The 23,346-nt window shown below is 40.8% G+C and overlaps 1 protein-coding gene across 7 annotated transcripts in view; it reads right to left on the bottom strand.

Annotated features, from left to right (window-relative positions):
- The window catches only part of LOC129855746 (coiled-coil domain-containing protein 149-like), a 34,091-nt gene that overhangs the window by 9,053 nt on the left and 1,692 nt on the right, over positions 1-23,346 (bottom strand). For 2 of the 7 annotated variants that reach the window (XM_055923731.1, XM_055923733.1), the window contains exons 2-11: positions 20,362-20,543; positions 19,827-20,013; positions 19,308-19,672; positions 17,096-17,257; positions 14,178-14,216; positions 8,906-9,013; positions 8,579-8,695; positions 6,138-6,310; positions 5,914-5,986; positions 5,441-5,525 (exon numbers count right to left, since the gene is read on the bottom strand). In XM_055923731.1, coding sequence (XP_055779706.1) covers positions 5,441-5,525; positions 5,914-5,986; positions 6,138-6,310; positions 8,579-8,695; positions 8,906-9,013; positions 14,178-14,216; positions 17,096-17,257; positions 19,308-19,424 — 874 coding nt within the window. In that variant the 5' untranslated portion in view covers positions 19,425-19,672; positions 19,827-20,013; positions 20,362-20,543. Of the gene's footprint in view, positions 1-5,440; positions 5,526-5,913; positions 5,987-6,137; positions 6,311-8,578; positions 8,696-8,905; positions 9,014-14,177; positions 14,217-17,095; positions 17,258-19,307; positions 19,673-19,826; positions 20,544-23,346 lie in introns of all 7 variants that reach the window. The other 5 variants (XM_055923734.1, XM_055923735.1, XM_055923732.1 and 2 more) reach the window with 4 other exon arrangements.

Here is a 23,346-nt window from a genome sequence, read left to right as displayed (position 1 = left end):
TAAAATGAAATGTGGACCTGTCAAAAGCTTTTGATACTGTTGATCATGCTATTGCATTGTGCAAGTTGTCCTCGATAGGCCTAATTCCTGACACCTGTTCATGGTTTTATGATTATCCTAGTGACAGAACTCAAGCTATCGTGATTGATGGGGTTAAGTCCAAATTTCTTGAAGTGCATAAAGGTGTACCACAGGGGTTGATTTTGGGACCTGTTCTCGTCACTATTTATTTAAAACATCATTGGTCAATCTGTATGAAATAAAAAAAACGTCATCTTTTTACAGATGATCCTATTATGTATGCTATTGCCCGTTGATTTGGCTCTCAAAACCACATTCAGATTTTATAGTTATGCAGGAATTCCCTTGCAGATTTAAAAACATGCCTTTGATTTTGCCTGTATTAAGCACATGTTTTTAAAAACTCTCGTAAGAATGTTTCAAATTAGCTACATGTTTAGTCAGATGGTTCTCCAATTAAACGTGTTCTCGCATATACATTTGAAGCCGGAAGTTTACATACACCTTAGCCAAATACATTTAAACTCAGTTATTCACAATTCCTGACATTTAATCCTAGTAAAAATGTGTTTTAGGTCAGTTAGGACCGCCACTTTATTTTAAGAATGTGAAATGTCATAATAATAGTAGAGAGATTTATTTCAGCTGTAATTTCTTCCATCACATTCCCAGTGGGTCAGAAGTTTACATACACTCAATTAGTATTTGGTAGCATTGCCTTTTAATTGTTTCACTTGGGTCAAACATTTCAGGTAGCCTTCCACAAGCTTCTCACAATAAATTGGGTGAATTTTGGCCCATTCCTCCTGACAGAGCTGGTGTAACTGAGTCAGGTTTGTAGGCCTCCTTGCTCGCACACGCTTTTCAGTTCTGCCCACACATTTTCTATGGGATTGAGGTCAGGGCTTTGTGATGGCCACTCCAATACCTTGACGTTGTTGTCCTTAAGCCATGTTGCCACAACTTTGGAAGTGTCATTGTCCATTTGGAAGACCCATTTGCAACCAAGCTTTAACTTCCTGACTGATGTCTTGAGATGCTGCTTCAATATATCCACATAATTATCCATCTTCATGATGCCATCTATTTTGAAGTGCACCAGTCGCTCCTGCAGAAAAGCACCCCCACAACATGATTCTGCCACCCCTGTGCTTCACAGTTGGGATGGTGTTCTTTGGCTTGCACGATGGTCATTATGGCCAAACAGTTCTATTTTTGTTTCATCAGACCAGAGGACATTTCCTAAAAAAGTACGATCTTTGTCCCCATGTGCAGTTGCAAACCGCAATCTGCCTTTTTTATGGCGGTTTTGGAGCAGTGGCTTCTTCCTTGCTGAGCGGCCTTTCAGGTTGTCGATATATGACTCGTTTTACTGTGGTTATAGATACTTTTGTACCCGTTTCCTCCAGCATCTTCACAAGGTCCTTTGCTGTTCTGGGATTGATTTGCACATTTCGCACCAAAGTACATTCATCTCTAGAAGACAGAACGCATCTTCTTCCTGAGCGGTATGACGGCTGCGTGGTACCATGGTGTTTATTCTTGCGTACTATTGTTTGTACAGATGAACGTGGTACCTTCAGGCGTTTGGAAATTGCTCCCAAGGATGAACCAGACTTGGAGGTGTACCATTTTTTTTTTCTGAGGTCTTGGCTGATTTCTTTTTATTTTCCCATGATGTCAAGCAAAGAGGTACTGAGTTTGCAGGTACGCCTTGAAATACATCCACAGGTACACCTCCAATTGACTCAAATGATGTCAATTAGCCTATCAGAAGCATCTAAAGCCATGACATCATTTTCTGGAATTTTCCAAGCTGTTCGAAAGGCACAGTCAACTTAGTGTATGTAAACTTCCGACCCACTGGAATTGTGATACAGTGAATTATAAGTGAAATTATCTGTCTGTAAACAATTGTTGGAAAAATTACTTGTGTCATGCACAAAATAGACGTCCTAACCGTCTTGCCAAAACTATAGTTTGTTAACAAGAAATTTGTGGAGTGGTTGAAAAACGAGTGAATGACTCCAACCTAAGTGTATGCAAACTTCCGACTTCAACTACTTAGGCACTTGGATTGATATGGATTTTACGTTTATTTTTTAACATATCGATGAGCTCATTAAGCAGATTATTCAGTCAACCTTTTTATCTGTTCTTGATTATGGTGATATTACACTGAATATTAACTCAACTACAAAGATTTTACTGAATTACAGAAAATGTAAATAAATTATTAGGCCCTAATCTATGGATTTCACATGACTGGGAAGACAGGCATGCATCTATTGGTCACAGATACCTTAGGTGCGTGGATCACAAAAACAGTCCGTATCTTGTGTGGCTACCATTTTCCTCATGCAGCGCAACACATCTCCATCAGAGTTGATCAGGCTGTTGATTGTGGCTTTTGGAATGTTGACCTAGTAAAAATGGTAGCCTCTTCAATGGCTGTGAAAAGTGGATATCGCTGGATATTGGCGGAAACTGGAACATTTCGATTCAGAGCATGCTCAAACATGCTCAATGGGTGACATATCTGGTGAGTATGCAGGCCATGGAAGGACAGATATTTTCAACTTCCAGGAAATGTGTACAGTTCCTTGCTACACGGGGGAGAGCATCATCATGCTGAAACATGAGGTGATGGCAGCGGATGAATGGCACGACAATGGGCCTCAGGATCTCGTCACGGTATCTGTGCATTCAAATTGCCATCAATAAAATGAAATTGTGGTTGTTGTACGTAGCTTATGCCTGCCCATACCATAACCCTACCGCCACCATGGGGCACTCTGTTCGCAGTGTTTATGTCAGCAAACCGCTCACCCACACAATGCCATCTGCCAGGGTCAGTTGAAACCGTGATTCATCCATGAAGAGCACTCTCCAGTGGCCATTGAAGAGGAGCATTTGCCCATTGAAGTCGGTAACGACATAAAACTGCAGTCAGGTCAAGACCCTAATGAGGACGATGAGCACGCAGATGAGCTTCCCTGAGACGGTTTGTGACAGTTTGTGCAGAAATTCTTCAGTTGTGCAAACCCACAGTTTCATCAGCTGTTCTCAGACTATCCCGCAGGTGAAGAAGCCGGCTGTGGAAATCCTGGGCTGGTGTGGATACTGGTCTGTGGTTGTGAGGCCAATTGGACGTATTGCCAGATTCTCTAAAACAACATTGGAGGTAGCTTATGGTAGAGAAATGTAATTCTCTGGCAACAGATCTGGTGGACATTCCTGCAGTCAGCATGCCAATTGCATGCTCCCTCAAAGCTCAAGACATCTGTAGCATTGTGTTGTGACAAACTGCACATTTTAGACTGGCCTTTTATTATCCACAGCACAAGATGCACCTGTTTAATGATCACGCTGTTTAATCAGAGTCTTGATATGCCACACCTGTCAAGTGGATGGATTATCTTGTTCACAACATTTGAGAGAAATAGGTTTTTGTGCGTATGGAAAATGTCTGGGATCTTAAAATGTTAAAATGTTGCATTTATATTTATCAAAGTGCAGAATAGTATATTTATCAAAGCGCAGCTGCTACTACTCTTAAATGGGATACTTCAAAAACCTCCATCTTATCTCACATTGCGTTTCAAGTATATAGACACCCGAGTTGTCTAACCCGTTCACAGGATTGGTTAACTCTCTAGGTTCCTAGGGTCTCCACCAAGCTAGGTAAATCTGCTTTTAGTTTTAATGCAGTGTATTGCTGTAACAAAATTCTAAATATATTTCATCTTAAGGTTCTGTTCGTGAAGTTTAGAGTATTGATTGGGGAATTATTTGTGGAGGAATGTAACTTTTTCTGGGTGATTTGTGATGATTCCCGGGTGTGTTTTTTGTATTTTAATGTGATGTCCAAACTTTTGACTGGTACTATACATCTACTCATTCTTTATTTTTACAATTAATTTTCTATATTGTAGAATAGTGAAGACATCAAAACTATGAAATAACACATATGGAATCAAGTAAACAAAAAAGTGTTAAATCAAAATATATTTTATATTTGAGATTCTTCAAAAGTAGCCACCCTTTGCCTTGATGACAGCTTTGCACACTCGTGGCATTCTCTTAACCAGATTCATGAGGTAGTCACCTGGAATGCATTTCAATTAACAGGTGGACCTTGTTAAAAGTTAATTTGTAGAATTTATTTTCTTCTTCATGCGTTTGAGCCAATCAGTTCTGTTGTGACAAGGTAACGGTGGTATACAGAAGATAGCCCTATTTGGTAGAAGACCAAATCAATATTATAGCAAGAACAGCTCAGTCAATCTGGAAAATTTGAATTACTTTGAAAGTGTCTTCAAGTGCAGTTGCAAAAACCATCAAGCGCTATGATGAAACCGGCTCCCATGAGGACCACCAAAGGTAAGGAAGACCCAGAGTTACCTCTGCTGCAGAGGATAAGTTCATTAGAATTAACAGCCTCAGAAATTGCAGCCCAAATAAATGCTTCACAAAGTTCAAGTAACAGACACATTTCAACATCAACTGTTCAGAGGAGACTGTGTGAACGAGGCCTTCATGGTCAAATTGCTGGGGGTCCTTGCTGGTGACACAGTGTGATTTATTTAGAATTTAAGGCACACTTAACAAGCATGGCAACCACAGGATTCTGCAGCGATACGCCATCCCACCTGGTTTGCGCTTAGTAGGACTATATTTTGTTTTTCAACAGGACAATGACCCAACACACCTCCAGGCTGTGTAAGGGCTATTTGACCAAGAAGGAGAGTGATGGAGTGCTGCATCAGATGACCTGGCCTCCACAATCAACGGACCTCAACCGAATTGAGATGGTTTGTGATGAGTTGGACCACAGAGTGAAGGAAAAGCAGCCAACAAGTGCTCAGCATTTGGGAACTCCTTCGAGGCTGTTGGAAAAACCTTCCAGGCGAAGCTGGTTTAGAGAATGCCAAGAGTGTGCAAAGCTGTCATCAAGGCAAAGGGTGGCTACTTTGAAGAATCTCAAATACAATATATTTTTATTTGTTTAACACTTTTCCAGTTACTACATGATTCCATTTGTTATTTCATAGTTTTGATGCCTTCACTATTATACTACAATGTAGAAAATAGTAAAAAATAAAGAAAAACCCTTGAATGAGTAGGTGTCCAAACTTTTGACTGGTACTGTATGTGTGTATATTTGTGTTTGCAGGTCACATTTGAAAAAGAGAACTAGGTCTCAATAGGTCTACATGAATTTTAAAAAACTACATACAAATAAAATGTTTATTATTTTGTTCATTAGTCCACTGTTAATACAATCCCCCAAAAATGTGTTTTCCAATTCCAAGTCTGGAAGTTTGTACATTTTCAAGATAGAGTACAATGATTGATTTGCATTATGAACAAAATACTAACAGAAAGAAGATGAGTGGGGGAACAGTTTGTGCAGTACCTTGTTTGGCAGAGAGCACCCCGGTGAGTGCACTGCTGTTAGCTTTGCCATAAGTCTTGGAGTTCTTCCTGCTCTCCAGAGCACTCTGAAAACCAGTAAAATATTCATATGATATATTGTATACCCCTGTTCACTAACATGATTGAGCATGTGTAGTAGTAGAGGGTTGTGAACCATACAAACTGTGAAAAAAAAAAAATACAGAATATTACCAAATTAAAAAAATATACAGTTTGTCAAACTTGGTTTGAGATCTACAATTGTTATGGGTGCCATCTGGCAACAAAACTGTCACTAAAGATGACATTAATTGACATTAGAACATGAGCCCAGAAACCTAGTTACCGGCTCTGACTAAATAAGGCCTTGAGTAGTTATTACTTGTGATCATCTCTAAGGATTGTTCTATTTTATAGTATTATTAGTACTATTCAGACAACATTAAAGGCTTGTTTATATGTTGCTTACAATACCTTGTACTTCATGACATTCATTTTGAGCATGGTGACCTCCTCCTGCAGTTGTTTGAACCTCTCGTGTAAATATCTTAAAGAAAACATCAGTTTATTTAAAAAGTATTTCAAAACAATGACCAAAGTCATACATTGTGAAGCAAGTTGTTCATGAACATCCTTATTGCATTCAGTAAGGCATTACAGATATTACATACATTATGTTCTCCCACACACAAACACACCTGTTCTCCATGCAGAGAGCATCTACGTCTAGAATCCGACACTCGTGTCCCCCCAAGATGTGGTTCACCTCGTGGTTCAGCCGCTGGGCCTTTTCCTGGAACACGTTACGCTCTGCCCTCACATCCTGCAGCTCGTCCGTCAGAGATTTCACACTGTGCTCCAGCTCCTCATTCTAGGACAAACAAAAAAAACAACATGTACGATTTCAAACTTTTTATGGCATTTCAAACATTGTAAGAGATGCCTTATACAGTGGGGCAAAAAAGTATTTAGTCAGCCACCAATTGTGCAAATTCTCCCACTTAAAAAGATGAGGCCTGTAATTTTCATCATAGGTACTTCAACTATGACAGACAAAATGAGAAAAAGAAATCCAGAAAATCACATTGTAGGATTTTTAATGAATTTATTTGCAAATTATGGTGGAAAATAAGTATTTGGTCACCTACAAACAAGCAAGATGTCTGGCTCTCACAGACCTTCTTTAAGAGGCTCCTCTGTCCTCCACTCGTTACCTGTATTAATGGCACCTGTTTGAACTTGTTATCAGTATAAAAGACACCTGTCCACAACCTCAAACAGTCACACTCCAAACTCCACTATGGCCAAGCCAAAGAGCTGTCAAAGGACACCAGAAACAAAATTGTAGACCTTCACCAGGCTGGGAAGACTGAATCTGCAATAGGTAAGCAGCTTGGTTTGAAGAAATGTACTGTGGGGGCAATTATTAGGAAATGGAAGACATACAAGACCACTGATAATCTCCCTCGATCTGAGGCTCCACGCAAGATCTCACCCCGTGGGGTCAAAATGATCACAAGAACGATGAGCAAAAATCCCAGAACCACACGGGGGGACCTAGTGAATGACCTGCAGAGAACTGGGACCAAAGTAACAAAGCCTACCATCAGTAACACACTACGCCGCCAGGGACTCAAATCCTGCAGTGCCAGACGTGTCGCCCTGCTTAAGCCAGTACATGTCCAGGCCCGTCTGAAGTTTGCTAGAGAGCATTTGGATGATCCAGAAGAAGATTGGGAGAATGTCATATGGTCAGATGAAACCAAAATAGATTTTTTTGGTAAAAACTCAACTTGTCGTATTTGGAGGACAAAGAATGCTGAGTTGCATCCAAAGAACACCATACCTACTGTGAAGCATGGGGGTGGAAACATCATGCTTTGGGGCTGTTTTTCTGCAAAGGGACCAGGACGACTGATCCGTGTAAAGGAAAGAATGAATGGGGCCATGTATCGTGAGATTGAGTGAAAACCTCCTTCCATCAGCAAGGGCATTGAAAATGAAACGTGGCTGGGTCTTTCAGCATGACAATGATCCCAAACACACCGCCCGGGCAACGAAGGAGTGGCTTCGTAAGAAGCATTTCAAGGTCCTGGAGTGGCCTAGCCAGTCTCAACCCCATAGAAAATCTTTATAGGAAGTTGAAAGTCTGTGTTGCCCAGCAACAGCCCCAAAACATCACTGCTCTAGAGGAGATCTGCATGGAGGAATGGGCCAAAATACCAGCAACAGTGTGTGAAAACCTTGTGAAGACTTACAGAAAATGTTTGACCTCTTATATACCCTTTGTTGGCAATGACAAAGTATTGAGAAACTTTTGTTATTGACCAAATACTTATTTTCCACCATAATTTGCAAATAAATTCATAAAAAAATCCTACAATGTGATTTTCTGGATTTTTTTTTCTCATTTTGTCTGTCATAGTTGAAGTGTACCTATGATGAAAATGACAGGCCTCATCTTTTTTAAGTGGGAGAACTTGCAATTGGTGGCTGACTAAATACTTTTTTGCCCCACTGTAAATACCTATAATATTACAGATTGTGACTGGCAAACCTCCAACACTGCCTTGCGTAATGAGTGGGCAACATAGGCTGAATTATGGTTGGTTGGGAATATGGTATTGTGACAATTGATCTCTTATTTTGCTATGTGAAAATATTAAAACCATCTGTACAACTTCATTCTGCCATTGGTGTGGTTTCCAAAATCACCCAATGTATGTTCCTCACACTTGCTTGCCTTCTTTTAACCCACCACCATACCCTCTTTGCAGGACAACTTATTCTACAACTTTGATTTATAAAAAAGAAAAAAAAGAAAAGAAAAATGCAGTCTTGCTCAGAATTTTAAAATGTCTTTAAGACAGTAAAAAGGAGAGACAGATGAGGGTGGAAACAGTTCAGACCGGGGAATTGAACCCTGGTCTCTAGAGTGACATGTGGTCCAATGCAATTAGTCGCATTACCATTCAACCAAATGTAGCAGAGGTGAATCAGACTCACTTTTGCAATGAGGTAGCCCTGCCCTGGAATTTCCTCTTGGTCTAATGTTAAAGGTGGTTGTTTCCTGAGTGGGAGACCGGGGTTCAGATACCAACAGTTACACAAATTATGGCACAACCTTTCCATTCCTCACCTGCTCTCGTGCCGTCTCCAACTGCTGGACCAGGTCCTCCCGCTCGTAGGCCTGGAAGTGCCTTGCCCCCACCTCTTCATCCCCCAACCTCTGTCTGGCTATGGTCATCCGCAGGAGCTGTGGGAGGGTAGGGGGAGGACAGAGTCAATTCCATTTCAATTTGGAATGCAACCGACAGTAACTCCACTGTTTGATTTCAAATGTGCGTAAACCATTGCTGCACTTTCAGGAAGTAAACTGAAAAAATGTTAAAAAGATGAAAATTTGAATTTCAGTTTACTTCCTGAATTGAAATAGAATTGACCCCATCCCTTAAGGACATCATACCTTGTTATCCCCCTGGGCCTCAGCCAGTCGTTGACTCAGCTCCTTCACCTCTTCAGACAGCTGCTTACTCCTTTCTCTGGAGTCTCTCAACAGCTGGGCCAAATTCAACTGATAGAGTGAATGACATGTACAATTGAAGTCGGAAGTTTACATACACCTTAGCCAAATACATTTAAACTCAGTTTTAAACAATTCCTGACATTTAATCCTGTCTTAGGTCAGTAAAAATAAAGTGGTGATCCTAAGAATGTGAAATGTCAGAATAATAGTAGAGAATGATTTCAGCTTTAATTTCTTTCATCCCATTCCCAGTGGGTCAGACGTTTACATACACTCAATTAGTATTTGGTAGCATTACCTGTCAATTGCTTAACTTGGGTCAAACGTTTCAGGTAGCCTTCCACAAGCTTCCCACAATAAGTTGGGTGAATTTTGGCCCACTCCTCCTGACAGAGCTGGTGTAACTGAATCAGGTTTGTAGGCCTCCTTGATCGCACACGCTTTTTCAGTTCTGCCCACAAATTTATGGGATTGAAGTCAGGGCTTTGTGATGGCCACTCCAATACTTTGACTTTGCTGTCCTTAAGCCATTTTGCCACAACTTTGGAAGTATGCTTGGGGTAATTGTCCATTTGGAAGACCCATTTGCGACCAAGCTTTAACTTCGTGACTGATGTCTTGAGATGTTGCTTCAATATAGCCACAATTTTCCTACCTCATGATGCTATCTATTTTGTGAAGTGCACCAGTCCCTCCTGCAGCAAAGCTCCCCCACAACATGATGCTGCCACCACCGTGCTTCACGGTTGGGATGGTGTTCTTCGGTTTGCAAGCATCCCCCTTTTTCCTCCAAACATAATGGGCATTATGGCCAAACAGTTCTATTTTTGTTTCATCAGACCAGAGGACATTTCTCCAAAAAGCCCAAAATGTCCCCATGTGCAGTTGCAAACCGTAGTCTGGATTTATGGCGGTTTTGGAGCAGTGGCTTCTTCCTTGCTGAGCAGCCTTTCAATTTATGTCGGTACTTTTGTACCGGTTTCCTCCAGCATCTTCACAAGGTCCTTTGCTGTTGTTCTGGGATTGATTTGCACTTTTCGCACCAAAGTACGTTATCTCTAAGACACAGAATGCGTCTTCTTCCTGAGCGGTTTGACGGCTGTGTGGTACCATGATGTTCATACTTGCGTACTATTATTTGTACAGATGAATGTGATTACCTTCAGGAGTTTGGAAATTGTTCCCAAGCATGAACCGGACTTGTGGAGGTCTACCATTTTCTTTCTGAGGTCTTGGCTGATTTCTTTTGATTTTCCCATGATGTCAAGCAGAGGCACTGAGTTTGAAGGTAGGCCTTGAAATACATCCACAGGTACACCTCCAATTGACTCAAATGATGTCAATTAGCCTATCAGAAGCTTTTAACTTCTCTGGGATAGTTGGGACGCTAGCGTCCCAACTGACAAGCACCCCCAACCCCCCCCCTCACTGATTAGCATCGCGTCACAATGAAAAGGAAAATCTAAATATCATAAAATCACAAGTCCAAGACACCAAATGAAAGATAAAGATCTTGTGAATAAAGCCACCATTTCAGATTTTTAAAATGTTTTACAGGGAAGACAAAATATGTACATCTATTAGCTAACCACGTTAGCAAAAGACACAATTTTTCTTTGTCCACCATTTTCTCTCCACCAGTAGCTATCACCAATTCGGCCAAATAAAGATATTGATAGCCACTAACCAAGAAAAAACCTCATCAGATGACAGTCTGATAACATATTTATTGTATAGAATAGGTTTTGTTAGAAAAATGTGCATATTTCAGGTATAAATCATAGTTTACAATTGCACCCACCATCACAACTCGACTAGAATAAATACAGAGAGCAACGTGTATTACCTAATTACTCATCATAAAACATTTCTTAAAAATACACAGCAATGGAAAGACACAGATCTTGTGAATTCAGACAATATTTCAGATGTTCTAAGTGTTTTACAGCGAAAACACAATAAATCGTTATATTAGCATACCACATGTGCAAACGTTACCCGAGCATCGATTCAAGCCAAAGAGAGCGATAACGTAATCATCGCCAAAATATATACATTTTTTCACTAACCTTCCGATGACACTCCTGTAACATCATATTACAACATACATATAGAGTTTGTTCGAAAATGTGCATATTTAGCCACAAAAAAAACGTGGTTATACAATGACAATACTAGCAAAACTAGCCTGAAAATGTCGGGCGCCATATTTGACAGTGATCTTGTCTCATGAATAACTATTCATAAACTTGACTAAAAAAATATAAGTTGGACAGCTATCGAAAGACAAATTAGTTCTTAATGCAATCGCTGAACTACATTTCTAAAATTATCCTTACTGTGCAATACAGGGTTCGCCAAGCGAAGCTATACCAAAGAAATGGCGGAATATGCGTTTAACATTTTTCGACAGAACGATTTATCATCTTAAATATTTCTTACTATGAGTTGATCTTCCATCAGAATCTTGGGCAATGTATCCTTTCTTGGGTCTAATCTTCTTTTGGGGGAAAGATGTCCTCTTGTCCGTCGAAATGCCCACTAACGTTCGACCGGGACCCCGAAACGTGCCCGGCGCTTGAAAGTGCATCACAAAGCAATGCCTCAAAATCGCACTAAACGGATATAAATTGCTATAAAACGGTTTAAATTAACTACCTTATGATGTTTAACACCTATAACGAGTAAAAACATGACCGGTGATAAATTACTGGCTAAACAACAGCTTGGAAAGAGAGCAGGTCCGACGTCCATCGTGCGTCAGGCGCAGGGAGCAAAAGAACGGTACATCTGGTCTTTGGCCTTTTATACAGGCCCTGATTGCGCAATCGACTCCATTCAAATTGTCACCACTTACTGACATCTAGAGGAAGGCGTGGGCAGTGTTTGTATCCTCATAGCATTTACAGGGACATTAAAACTGACCTGGGACCAGAGGCCAAGATTTCTGAAATCTCAATCCATATCAGGAAAAGTGCTGTAGAATGAGTTCTGTTCCACTCAGAGACATAATTCAAACAGCTATAGAAACTAGAGAGTGTTTTCTATCCAATAATATGCATATTGTACGAGCAAGAATTGAGTACTAGGCAGTTTAATTTGGAGACCAATTTTCCCTAAGTCGAAACAGCACCCCCTATATCCCAGAGAGGTTAAAGCCATGACATAATTTTCTGGAACTTTCAAAGCTGTTGAAAGGCACAGTCAACTTAGTGCATGTAAACTTCTGACTCACTAGAATTGTGATAGTGAATTATAAGTCTGTAAACAATTGTTGAAAAAATTACTTGTGTCATGCACAAAGTAGATGTCCTAACCGACTTGCTAAAACTATAGTTTGTTAACAATACATTTGTGGAGTGGTTGAAAAAACAAGTTAATGGACTCCAACCTAAGTGTATGTAAACTTCCGACTTCAACTGTACATGATATCAAATTTATTTATACAGTATAGCCCTTTTTACATCAGCTGATGTCACAAAGTGCTGTACAGAAACCCAGCCTAAAACCCCAAACAGCAAGCAATGCAGGTGTAGAAGCACGGTACTGTTCTTTCACATCTACACAGCAAATTTGAGATCAGAATTTTAACACCAACAATGTTAAATGTAACACTTTCTTAAAGTGTATGTGAACCATCAGAATATTGTTGATAAATGTACACTTTATTAGAGCTGACGCTGTTACATTTTCTTAGTCTAATGGAATTAACACCTGTGGTCTTACAGTAACTGTTTTATGGGTGTTAATACTAAAGCCTTTTGCATATTTATTTCTCAGAGTGCCTTGAGTGAATTTTAGAGGTACCTGTTGCACCCACGACGGTCTTTTCTAGTGACAGAGACATGATTGTTGCATTCGATGGTTTTCAGTCCTGTAGCCTTCACTAAGTTAGTGTGTAAGGTCATATTTTATAATAAAAATGTAATTATTTATGAGAACACATACATTTATTTTGACAATACCATTGTTGGAATTGGCTAAACTTTGATCATTGAGGTAGTAAATGAATGATAGGAAATGAAAGAGACTATGTTAGAAGTTAATGGTTCTCTGAAGAAAGACAGAAGGCTTTGGAATGTGTTTGATGGAGGAGAGGAGAGCGATGTGTTGATATAGGGAAGACAGATGGATATCTGTGGATCAGGAGGTGAGGTCAGCTCCCCTTAAAGGAGTAATCAGGGTTAGTATCTGGTTACCTTCTTTCCTGTGGAGCCATAAACTGTAAGGAGGAGGAGTGTCTTAAGTAAGATGTATATAAACTGTGATGTCTGAAATGTTTGCTGTCTGATTTCAGCTGTACAGAACCTTTGGGAATGATTACACTTGGTTAAAGCTTCTCTAGTATTCTTGAGTTATTTACTCAGAAAAATAAGAACACCAGACTTTGACAGCCTAGTTTTACCCTAACACAGTGGTCTGAAACTCCTGGTTTGCAGGCTACATCGGCAAGTAATATTCTGCTGGCTTGCAAAGTGTTATATAATTCCTATTGGAATCCATTTAGGATATACAACAGTTGGAACTTTTAAACACCCGCATCTGCAGATAGAATGCCTGCCAAGGTAGAGAGATTTATAAATAAGACTACCTAAACTAGAACAACCATCTCAATAACGGGTGAAATAAGTCCAACCACTTAACATATATATTTTAAAACTACTCCAATTTTTATTAATCTTTGTGTAGCATAAGATCAATTAATTAATTCAGTAACATATATATTAAAATAAACTATTCTAAAAAGCAACCTGCAACAAAGAATGCTGGGAAATATGATGAGGCCCCTCCCATGTCTTTTTCACTCAGAGTTAATGGAAATTAAAGCAACACAGTCCAGTAACACCAACTGGCGTTGATTCCACTGTGATTCAAATAACACTTAATTTACTCACCGCATATGGCGTCAATTTCGATCCCACTGTTAACCCCACTAGAATCAATATTCAGATATTACAATGACAACACTTACCTCATCACAGAGATTTTAACACACCGCAAATTTGCTGTGTAGTCTAGCATACTATAACGTCCTCGACATAGGGAAGTTGCTGGCCAAGGGTGTTATGTCAGTACAGTCATAATGCAAACCATTACCGTGGTCATCCAATTTGACACGGTTGATCATTTACTTTTCAGTCGACACATTTACTACAATTAGTAAGAACATTTAAATATTTTGACGCCATGGCGTCTATTGATGTCGACTTACTTGATTTCTTTTTTCAGGTGGTAGACTGGAGTCTCCATCCTAGAATGTAGAAGAAAAAAAAAAATAGATAGTGAGGACAGATCACTTAGCTTAAGTCAAGGTAAAATTGTATGATTGATATGACTAGTTATTAAATTATGAAATGTAAAGAAATAAAGTACTATACAGTGCATTCGGAAAGTATTCAGATCCCTTTATTCCACATTTCGTTACATTACAGCATTGTTCTAAAATGTATTAAATCATTGTTTTCCCTCAATCTACACACAATGCCCCATAATAACAAAGCGAATACAGTTTTTTTTTTTGGAAATGTATTTGTAATGCCCGGGGTGTAGTGGAGGAAAGAGTCAGACGCAGGAGACAGAGAGTTCAGAGTAGTGTAACTTTTAAATCACCACAAAGGTGAAACAACGCCACTCCAACCAAACGCCCCAACACACAAAGGGAACAAAATAGTTCCGAAAATACAACTACCACGAACCGTGACATACACGCATGTACAAACAGTACACAAAACAGGCGGGCCTGCTGGGTAATAAAGCCCTACTAATCACCCTAACTAAAAACAGGTGTAACCAATAAACAAATAAGGAGGGGGAGGAAAAAGTCAGTGGCAGCTAGTAGGCCAGTGACGACGACCGCCACCCAAACAGGAAGGGGAGCCACCTTCGGTAGGAGTCGTGACAGTATTAAACAGAAATACCTTATTTACATAAGTATTCAGACCCTTTGCTACACACTAAATTTTGCTCAGGTGCATCCTGTTTCCATTGATCATCCTTCAAATGTTTCAACTTAATGGGAGTCCAACTGTGGTAAATCCAAATGCAAATGATTGGACATGATTCGGAAGGGCACACACCTGTCTATATAAGGTTCCACAGACAGAGCAAAAACCAAACCATGAGATCGAAAGGAATTGTCCTTAGAGCTCTGAGACAAGATTGTGTCGAGGCACAAATCTTGGGAAGGGTACCAAAAATATTCTTCAGCATTGAAGATCCAAGAGTGGCGCAGGGTCTAAGGAACTGCATCTCAGTGCTAAAAGAGTCACTACAGACCCTGGTTCGATTCCAGGCTGTATCAAAACCGACCGTGAATTGGGAGTCCCATAGGGTGGTGCACAATTGGCCCAGTGCCGTTAGGGTTTAGCCGGGGTAGGCCGTCATAGTTAAGAACAAATTATTATTTACAGACTAGCCTAGTTAAATAAATGTTAATTAAAAAATGAAATGTAAAAAAATAACAGCGGCCTCAATCACTCTTAAATGAAATAAGTTAAAAAACCCTAACACTCTTCCTAGACTGCCCAGCCAAACTGAGCAATCGAGGGATAAGGGCCTTGGTCAGGGAGGTGACCAAGAATCTGATGGTCCAAAGTTCCTCTGTGGAGATGGGAGAAACTTCCAGAAAGACAACCATTTCTACAGCACTCCGCAAATCAGGCCTTTATTGTAGTGGCCAGACCGAAGCCACTCCTCAGTAAAAGGCACATGACAGACCGCTTGGAGTTCGCCAAAAGGCACCTAAAGGATTCCCAGACCATGAGACACAAGATTCTCTGGTCTGATGAAACTTAGATCGAACTCTTTGGCCTGAATGCCAAGCGTCACATCTGGAGGAAACCAGGCTCCACTTATCACCTGGCCAATACCATCCCTACCATACCTACGGCAGCATCATTATGTTTTAAAGTGGTAGGGACTGGGAGACTAGTCAGGATCGAGGGAAAGATGAACGTAGAAAATTACAGAAAGTCCTTGACGAAAAAACCTACTCCAGAGTGCATTTGTGGCCTGCTGGAGGTCATTTTGCAGGGCTCTGGCAGTGCTCCTCCTTGCACAAAGGCGGAGGTAGCGGTCCTGCTGCTGGGTTGTTGCACTCCTACGGCCTCCTCCACGTCTCCTGATGTACTGGCCTGTCTCCTGGTAGCGCCTCCATGCTCTGGACACTACGCTGACAGACACAGCAAACCTTCTTGCCACAGCTCGCATTGATGTGCCATCCTGGATGAGCTGCACTACCTGAGCCACTTGTGTGGGTTGTAGACTCCGTCTCATGCTACCACTAGAGTGAAAGCACCGCCAGCATTCAAAAGCGACCAAAACATCAGCCAGGAAGCATAGGAACTGAGAAGTGGTCTGTGGTCACCACCTGCAGAACCACTCCTTTATTGGGGGTGTCTTGCTAATTGCCTATAATTTCCACCTTTTGTCTATACCATTTGCACAACAGCATGTGAAATTTATTGTCAATCAGTGTTGCTTCCCAAGTGGACAGTTTGATTTCACAGAAGTGTGATTGACTTGGAGTTACATTGTGTTGTTTAAGTGTTCCCTTTATTTTTTTGAGCAGTGTATATCCTGTTGACTAGTAATTTTATCCCTACCTATTTGTACATATCTACATCAATTACCTCGTAGCCCTGCACATCAACTCAGTACTGGTACCCTGTGTATATAGCCAAGTTATCAATACACTCATTGTGTATTTATCCCTTGTGTTATTATTTTTCTATTATTTATCTTTTTCCTCTCTGCATTGTTGGAAGGGCCCATAAATAAGCATGCCACTGAGTCTACACGTGTTGTTTACGAAGCATGCAACAAATCAAACTTGATCTTCATATTTCTTGTGATACCAGAAGTGTCACTTTGAATTATTAAAACTCGGTAATACAACTTTTGATTGAATGAGGCCTTTAATGTCCCTCTTGTGTAGTAATTCAGTGTGTGTGAGATTGGCAGTAGTAAGGTATTGTAGCAATGTGAGGAGCAGTTGTGGAGTAGTAGTGTGAAGTAGTGGCCCCGGGGTGAAGTTTCCCCCTAGGTACAGATCTAGGATCAGATTCCCCTCCCCTAATTCTGAAAATATAACTGATCCAAAATCACCCTATTCCGAGGGTGTAGACTCACTATGAGGTCCCTGTACTTCTTCTTGAGTCCCTGGTGGCGTTCTCGGAGCTGGTTGGCCATCAGCTGGTATTGGTCTCTCTCCTGTTGACAGGTATCCAGCTCCTTGGACAGAATCAGGAGGGCCTCCTTCTTGCTCTCCAACTTGCGCTTACACACCAGGAACTGTACACATGACAGGAACACACATTGTCATCTTGTGCAAGCAGATCAGACATACTGTAAAAAAGGCAACTTGCCTACATGATGAGATCACTGTGTGGGACATATTAAACTTCTATAAGCAGGACACACTGTACAGCTAACTACCAAAATAATGGAAACACCAACCAGGGTTCCCACACCTTCTTAAACATCAAATTCAAGGACTTTAAGGCCTTACCAGGCCCAATTCAAGGACCCAACATGGCATAGTTTGAGACATGGATCAAGGTTAATTACAGTTACAACACTGAGAATTATTATAATGAGAACTAGCAGGCTTTACAGAAGCTCACAGACAATTAAAAAGAGGCGCTTGAATGTGTGAACACATCTCAAATTGTGCTGTGTTACAGTGATGGCAGACTACGTTATCTCTTGCCTTCTAACACAGCAAAACAATATATTGTGTAAGATGAGCGATAAAGACAGACTTATTTACGAGTTGAAGAGCTAAGTAACTCCGTTTATTTCATTAGCACCAGCTTAACAACACGAAACATGTCGCAGAGCAAAAACATGATCATTCACTTTTTTGATGAGTAGTGTTTCTATTTCAGCTATTTAAGCTCTTATCTTTTGCACCACTTCTCAGGCTATTGAACTTGGTAATTAGAGTGAGGTTGCCTGTGCTCTCCGCTTTAAGTGCAAATTTGTCTGTCGAGGTCTCACGAGCATTTATGTCAACTGTCAGTCTTTTTCTTCCCTTCAAGTTAATCTATAAGGTCTTTTCTGTTTTTTGCTCATCCATTCTTCGGTCTCTTCTTGATGCGTCACATACCTCTGCCTTGCAGATGCCACTGACATCAGCAGCGATCTGTCAATGCACACATTATGTATGCCACCCACAGCTCTTATGTGGTCAACTGTACATCTCTGTGCTACGTATGAATCTTCAAGTTCTCCACTTCAATCTGCCGATTGATGGAGAATGTGCTCTACTGAGGCTTGCCCGTGTGACAGTAAGAGGAGTTGGCAGGAAAGTTTCCAAGGATTTCTGAACTCTTTGTCCTTTGACATGTACTCATGTAAATGTGTCCACGCTGTCTTGGACAAGATCAAAGTTTACAAACTCTGAGTTTTGGGCCTGGACAATGTCATCAATAAAATGTGAGTATTGTCAAATGATGTTATCACAATCTTCTTCCTCCCGTTGACCATTTACAAGATAGGTCAGGGCCATCTTCGATTTTGCTGTAGACAGCATCTTTCCATTTGTGCCTGCCATTTCCCTTGGATCAAAGAAAAATGCAAGACCAGAGTGTACTTCAATGGGGATTTCTCAATGAGTTTGTTAACAGTTGTGACCATACACTTCTTGCAAGCGATTTTGAAGTCCATCAATGTTCTCCGGCAAAAAAAAATCCCTGCGGGCAAGTCACTCACAATTCTTCAAGTAACAAAGCCCAAGTCTACCTGTGAGGAGTCGATGTGATTGGATGACTGGCTCACCTCTACATCAAGAAGTTTGAGGGCTCTTCGCTTCTTTCATGAGGTCTGGCTTAATGAATCTGCTTATCAAGCTCTTAAGCAGCTTGAACAATGGCGCCATGGGCTTATCGTTCTGGTAGCGTGTGGAGGAATGGTGTCCCTTCTTTGCTCAATGACAAGATAAAATTCAGTTTTGCTGTCATGAGAGGGTCCTTAGCCGCCTCCTGAATCACCTCAAAGGACTTTGTGCTTGGATCTACAGCCTTCACATGTTGCCATATGGGGTAAAAACTTTAAAGCTCGTTCAAGCACGGGCACATTTTCAACCCACTGTGCCTTGCAAAACCTAAGTGGCATTGGGGGATCTGATGATCCAATTATGCTAAGGTAGTGCTCCCTGCGCGCTGGAGTATCCTTCAGAAGTTGGTACATAGCATGCACTGTCGACTTTCCATTCGGTTTCTTCCATTCCCTTCTGAAACGCTCCATGTTCAATATGGAGACCGCAACTGCCAATGTTTATAAGGTGTACATAAAAATCAAGGAGGGACTTCTCAACCTTTGAGTAAAATGCCCAACTTACATTTGGTCCACCCATGGAGATATGAAGCATGTTTTTCCTTTGGTAGATCTTCGGTGCTCTTCTCCTAGACAGCTTTAAGGTCCAAAGCAGTCGCATGTCCCATGGATTTAGAATCATAAATTCTTGTCACGACTTTGTCCTTATCCCATAAACAGGCGTGAGTCACACTGCTTTGACTGTTTTTCTGTTAAGGCTCTCATCAAAGAGAAAAACATAGTCCTCCCCCCCAGCAGACAGTTATTTAGACAACAAATGCCTGAAATGAAGAGCCAAGCCATCTGTGCACACATAGCTGGTCTTTGTTGCCCCGCATGCGAAGGTCTTGGCTACTGCACTGTCTGGGAACATCACTAAGAACAGCACACCTAAAATAAAATAAAAATAAAAGATTGATTTCAAACACTTATTTCTGTTTATAGCCTGTGCGTGAACGTGTTTCAGAGAGAGAATATGAAAACAAACATGTTCCTAAAAATAATTTCATGTTACAGGTGACAGTTTATAAACCATACCACTCACCCGTGCGTTCACTAGAGTGGAAAGAGTAGTGAGACTTCATCATATTCAGACACCACAATGTGTCCTCTTTGGGAAGTTATGACGGACTGTCTTGAGGAGGTGGTGAATGTGGTAGTAGTTGTAGAAGATTGTCTAGGTGGTGATGTAGATGACGATGACTTTTCCACTTAGTTCAATAGAGTGGGAACTGTAAGAAAATAAGTGTCCAAGTCTGATGAATGACTAGCTAGCTGGTTAACGTTAACTAGCATTAGTCATGAAACGTTGTCACTAACGACTCTAGTTAACGTCCTTTAACTAAATGTAAACTTTCAGTCAATGTCAGCAAATCGTCAATTATTTTAAAATGTTCACTGTCCAGCTTTGCTTGCCTCAAGTTGGCTAACATTAGCTAGCTAGCACTATATTGACAGGTGTGATTGTGGGAGAACTGACTGACATCTAGATAACGTTAGCTAACAACAACCTAGCAAACGTTAGTAACTAACTATGGTTGTTGTATTCCTTTCTACATGTTACCAGGGGTAGGACCTACCTGCTTTTAACTTGTGCAGTGCCGTCATGTGTGATGTTGCAGCAGCATGGCTCGTCATAGCTGCTTCGCCCATGGCGTGCACTTTTATTGATTTGCTGTAGGCTCTTCATCGGGCCATATGGATGTCCCGCGGATCTTTAACAAGCCAGTCTTTGTAAAATGTCTTTGGTGAGCCTCGAGTCCTGGAATGTACATTTTCCAGGCAGAATTGGAGGTTCACTTAACGTTAGCTTTCTCGCTTCCTTGCCGCTATTTAACCTGCATCATTCAACTTCAATCACTCATGCATGCACCTGACCGTCGCACTTGCGAGGCAGGTGACGCGTGAAACAAGGACGCACAGACGGCGGAAGACACACATGCAGACAGCGGAACTTAGCCTATTACGCGAAACCCAAATCGAGCTGCGCCCAAACCATTGTGCGCCATAGTGCATAAATTACTTTTGTCCCCCCACACCAAACGCGATCACGACACGCAGGTTAAAATATCAAAACAAACCCTGAACCAAATATATTAATTTGTGGACAGGTCGAAAAGCATTAAACATTTATGGCAATTTAGCTTGCTAGCTAATTTGTCCTGGGATATAAACATTGAGTTGTTATTTTACCTGAAATGCACAAGGTCCTCTACTCGCCAATTAATCCACACATAAAACGGTCCACCGAATCGTTTCTAGTCATCTCTCTTCCTTCCAGGCCTTTTCTTCTCTTGACTTTACATTGCGATTGACAACTTTCATAAATTAGGTGCATTACCGCCACTGACCTTGTTCGTCTTTTAGTCACCCACATGGGTATAAACAATGAGGAGATGGGTATAACCAATGAGGAGATGGCATGTGGGTACCTGCTTCTATAAACCAATGAGGAGATGGGAGAGGCAGGAATTGCAGAGCATCTGCATCAGAAATAGAACTGATTTGTATTTTAGCCCTTGGCAGACGCTCGTTGGCGTGCGCGAGCAGTGTGGGTGCAATAATTGAATAACATAGATTTCTACATCTCGCACGCGACGTGAGCGGTGTGGTCAGTCTGTTACTGACGTTAAGTTACAAAATAATTAATCTAAAGAACTGCAATTTCTATTCTTGCACAAAATATATCAATTCAAGCACTTTCAATGACCCATGTCTATTTATGTATATTATCAAAAACTTAAGGATTTTCTCTCAAATTAACAAACTTTCAAGGATTTCAAGGACCCATGGGAACCCTGACCAACATAATGTCTTAACAGGGCATTGGGCCACCAGAACAGATTCAATGTGCCTTGGCATAGATTCTACAAGTGTCTGGAACTCAACTGGAGGGATGTGATAATTTTTAGACAATAAATTCCATAATTTTGTGTTTTGTTGATGGTGGTGGAAAACGCCGTCTTAGGCACTGCTCCAGAATCTCCCATAATGGTTCAATTTGGTTGAAATCTCATGCCTGAGCATGCACACACACACACTTTAAACCCTCTATGCTCCTTTGAGACCCCTCTTTCAAAGTCACTGAGATATTTTCTTAAAGTAGGGCTAATCCCATTTAGTCGATTGTTTGGTCGATAGGTTGTTGGTCGACCAGTGGCAAATATATACGATTTTTGTTGTTGTCAACTAGTGGCAAATATATAAAAAAGAATGCATGGCACACGAGACATTCACAGCTGTCTGATTCACAGCTGTCTCAGTGAACAGTGAGGCCGCGGGGATGGCACACCACATTTACCATTAATTCACATAATTTCTACTCTACAATGTTTGTTTGGTTACGGTAATTTCTGTTTATGCATTCAATATATTATTACAGTCTTAAAGTTGTCATTGTAGGAGTGCACACATTGTTTGCAGTGCACAACCTAGGCTACATGTGAACATTTTTGGGGGGGGTTTATTTCATTACATTTACGAGTTATCAATTTATTTGTCTTTTGTTTTGAGCGCTACTGTCAATCTTGAGTAAGGACACGCACCCGATTACGCATAGAAGTAGGCCTAGGCTACCTGGCGTGCGCGCAAATGATAGCTTATAAAATGTGCCCAGTTGGGGATCTGATACTATTTCTGATTGTCTTAACTCACCATCGCCTCAAACAGCAAGTAAACAAAGTCTGTTTTTACATCCATTGAAAATGACAATAGTTCCTCAAAGTAGCCTATTTGAAAAATCTTTACAGCCCTCTCTCCCTTTTGACAACCACTCAGCATGAAAGGGGAAAAAAAATGTAACACTCAGATCAGATAGAAGGTAGTCTACAGCTGTGTCTGTTTGTCAGGAGCTTATTGGCACGGAAAACTCAGAGGGACCAAATTATTTTATACAATGTTAAAGTTTGTCCAGCCTGATGGTGCTATCAAAGTTAATAGTTGATACAATGTTTAAAGTTCCTTGCTGACAGGCCATTCATAGCCGATGTGATTTATAGGATATTTATTTTACCTGCACATTTTCTACCTGCAGGCTGCAATGTTGCAGGCTGCAATGCAGATCAGTAGAAATGGTACGATAACGTGGCACTGCAAATGGATGAGGTTGTGACCGCTGGTGTAGCCTATTAACGGCAACTTCAGGAGCATAATGGCAGAATCTTCGAAGACCAGCAGAATCGGGCAGTTGGAAGGTGGGGGTGGGTGGAACAGGTTTTCTGGTTAGACTATATTTATCTCTAGCTCCTTCTTTAGTAATTTGTTACCTATACATTACATCTACAGTTGAAGTTGGAAGTTTACATACACTCAGGTTGGAGTCATTAAAACTCGTTTTTCAACCACTCCACAAATTTCTTGTTAACAAACTTGTTTTGGCAAGTCAGGACATCTACTTTGTGCATGACACAAGTCATTTTTCCAATAATTGTTTACAGACAGATTTAACTTATAATTCACTGTATCACAATTCCAGTGGGTCAGATGTTTACATACACTAAGTTGACTGTGCCTTTAAACAGCTTGGAAAATTCCAGAAAATGATGTCATGGCTTTAGAAGCTTCTG

Source organism: Salvelinus fontinalis, chromosome 5 (assembly GCF_029448725.1).
Source record: "Salvelinus fontinalis isolate EN_2023a chromosome 5, ASM2944872v1, whole genome shotgun sequence".
Taxonomy (NCBI): Eukaryota; Metazoa; Chordata; class Actinopteri; order Salmoniformes; family Salmonidae; genus Salvelinus; species Salvelinus fontinalis.
Note: the sequence above shows the minus strand (reverse complement) of the source record. Positions and strands in the feature narration are given on the sequence as shown.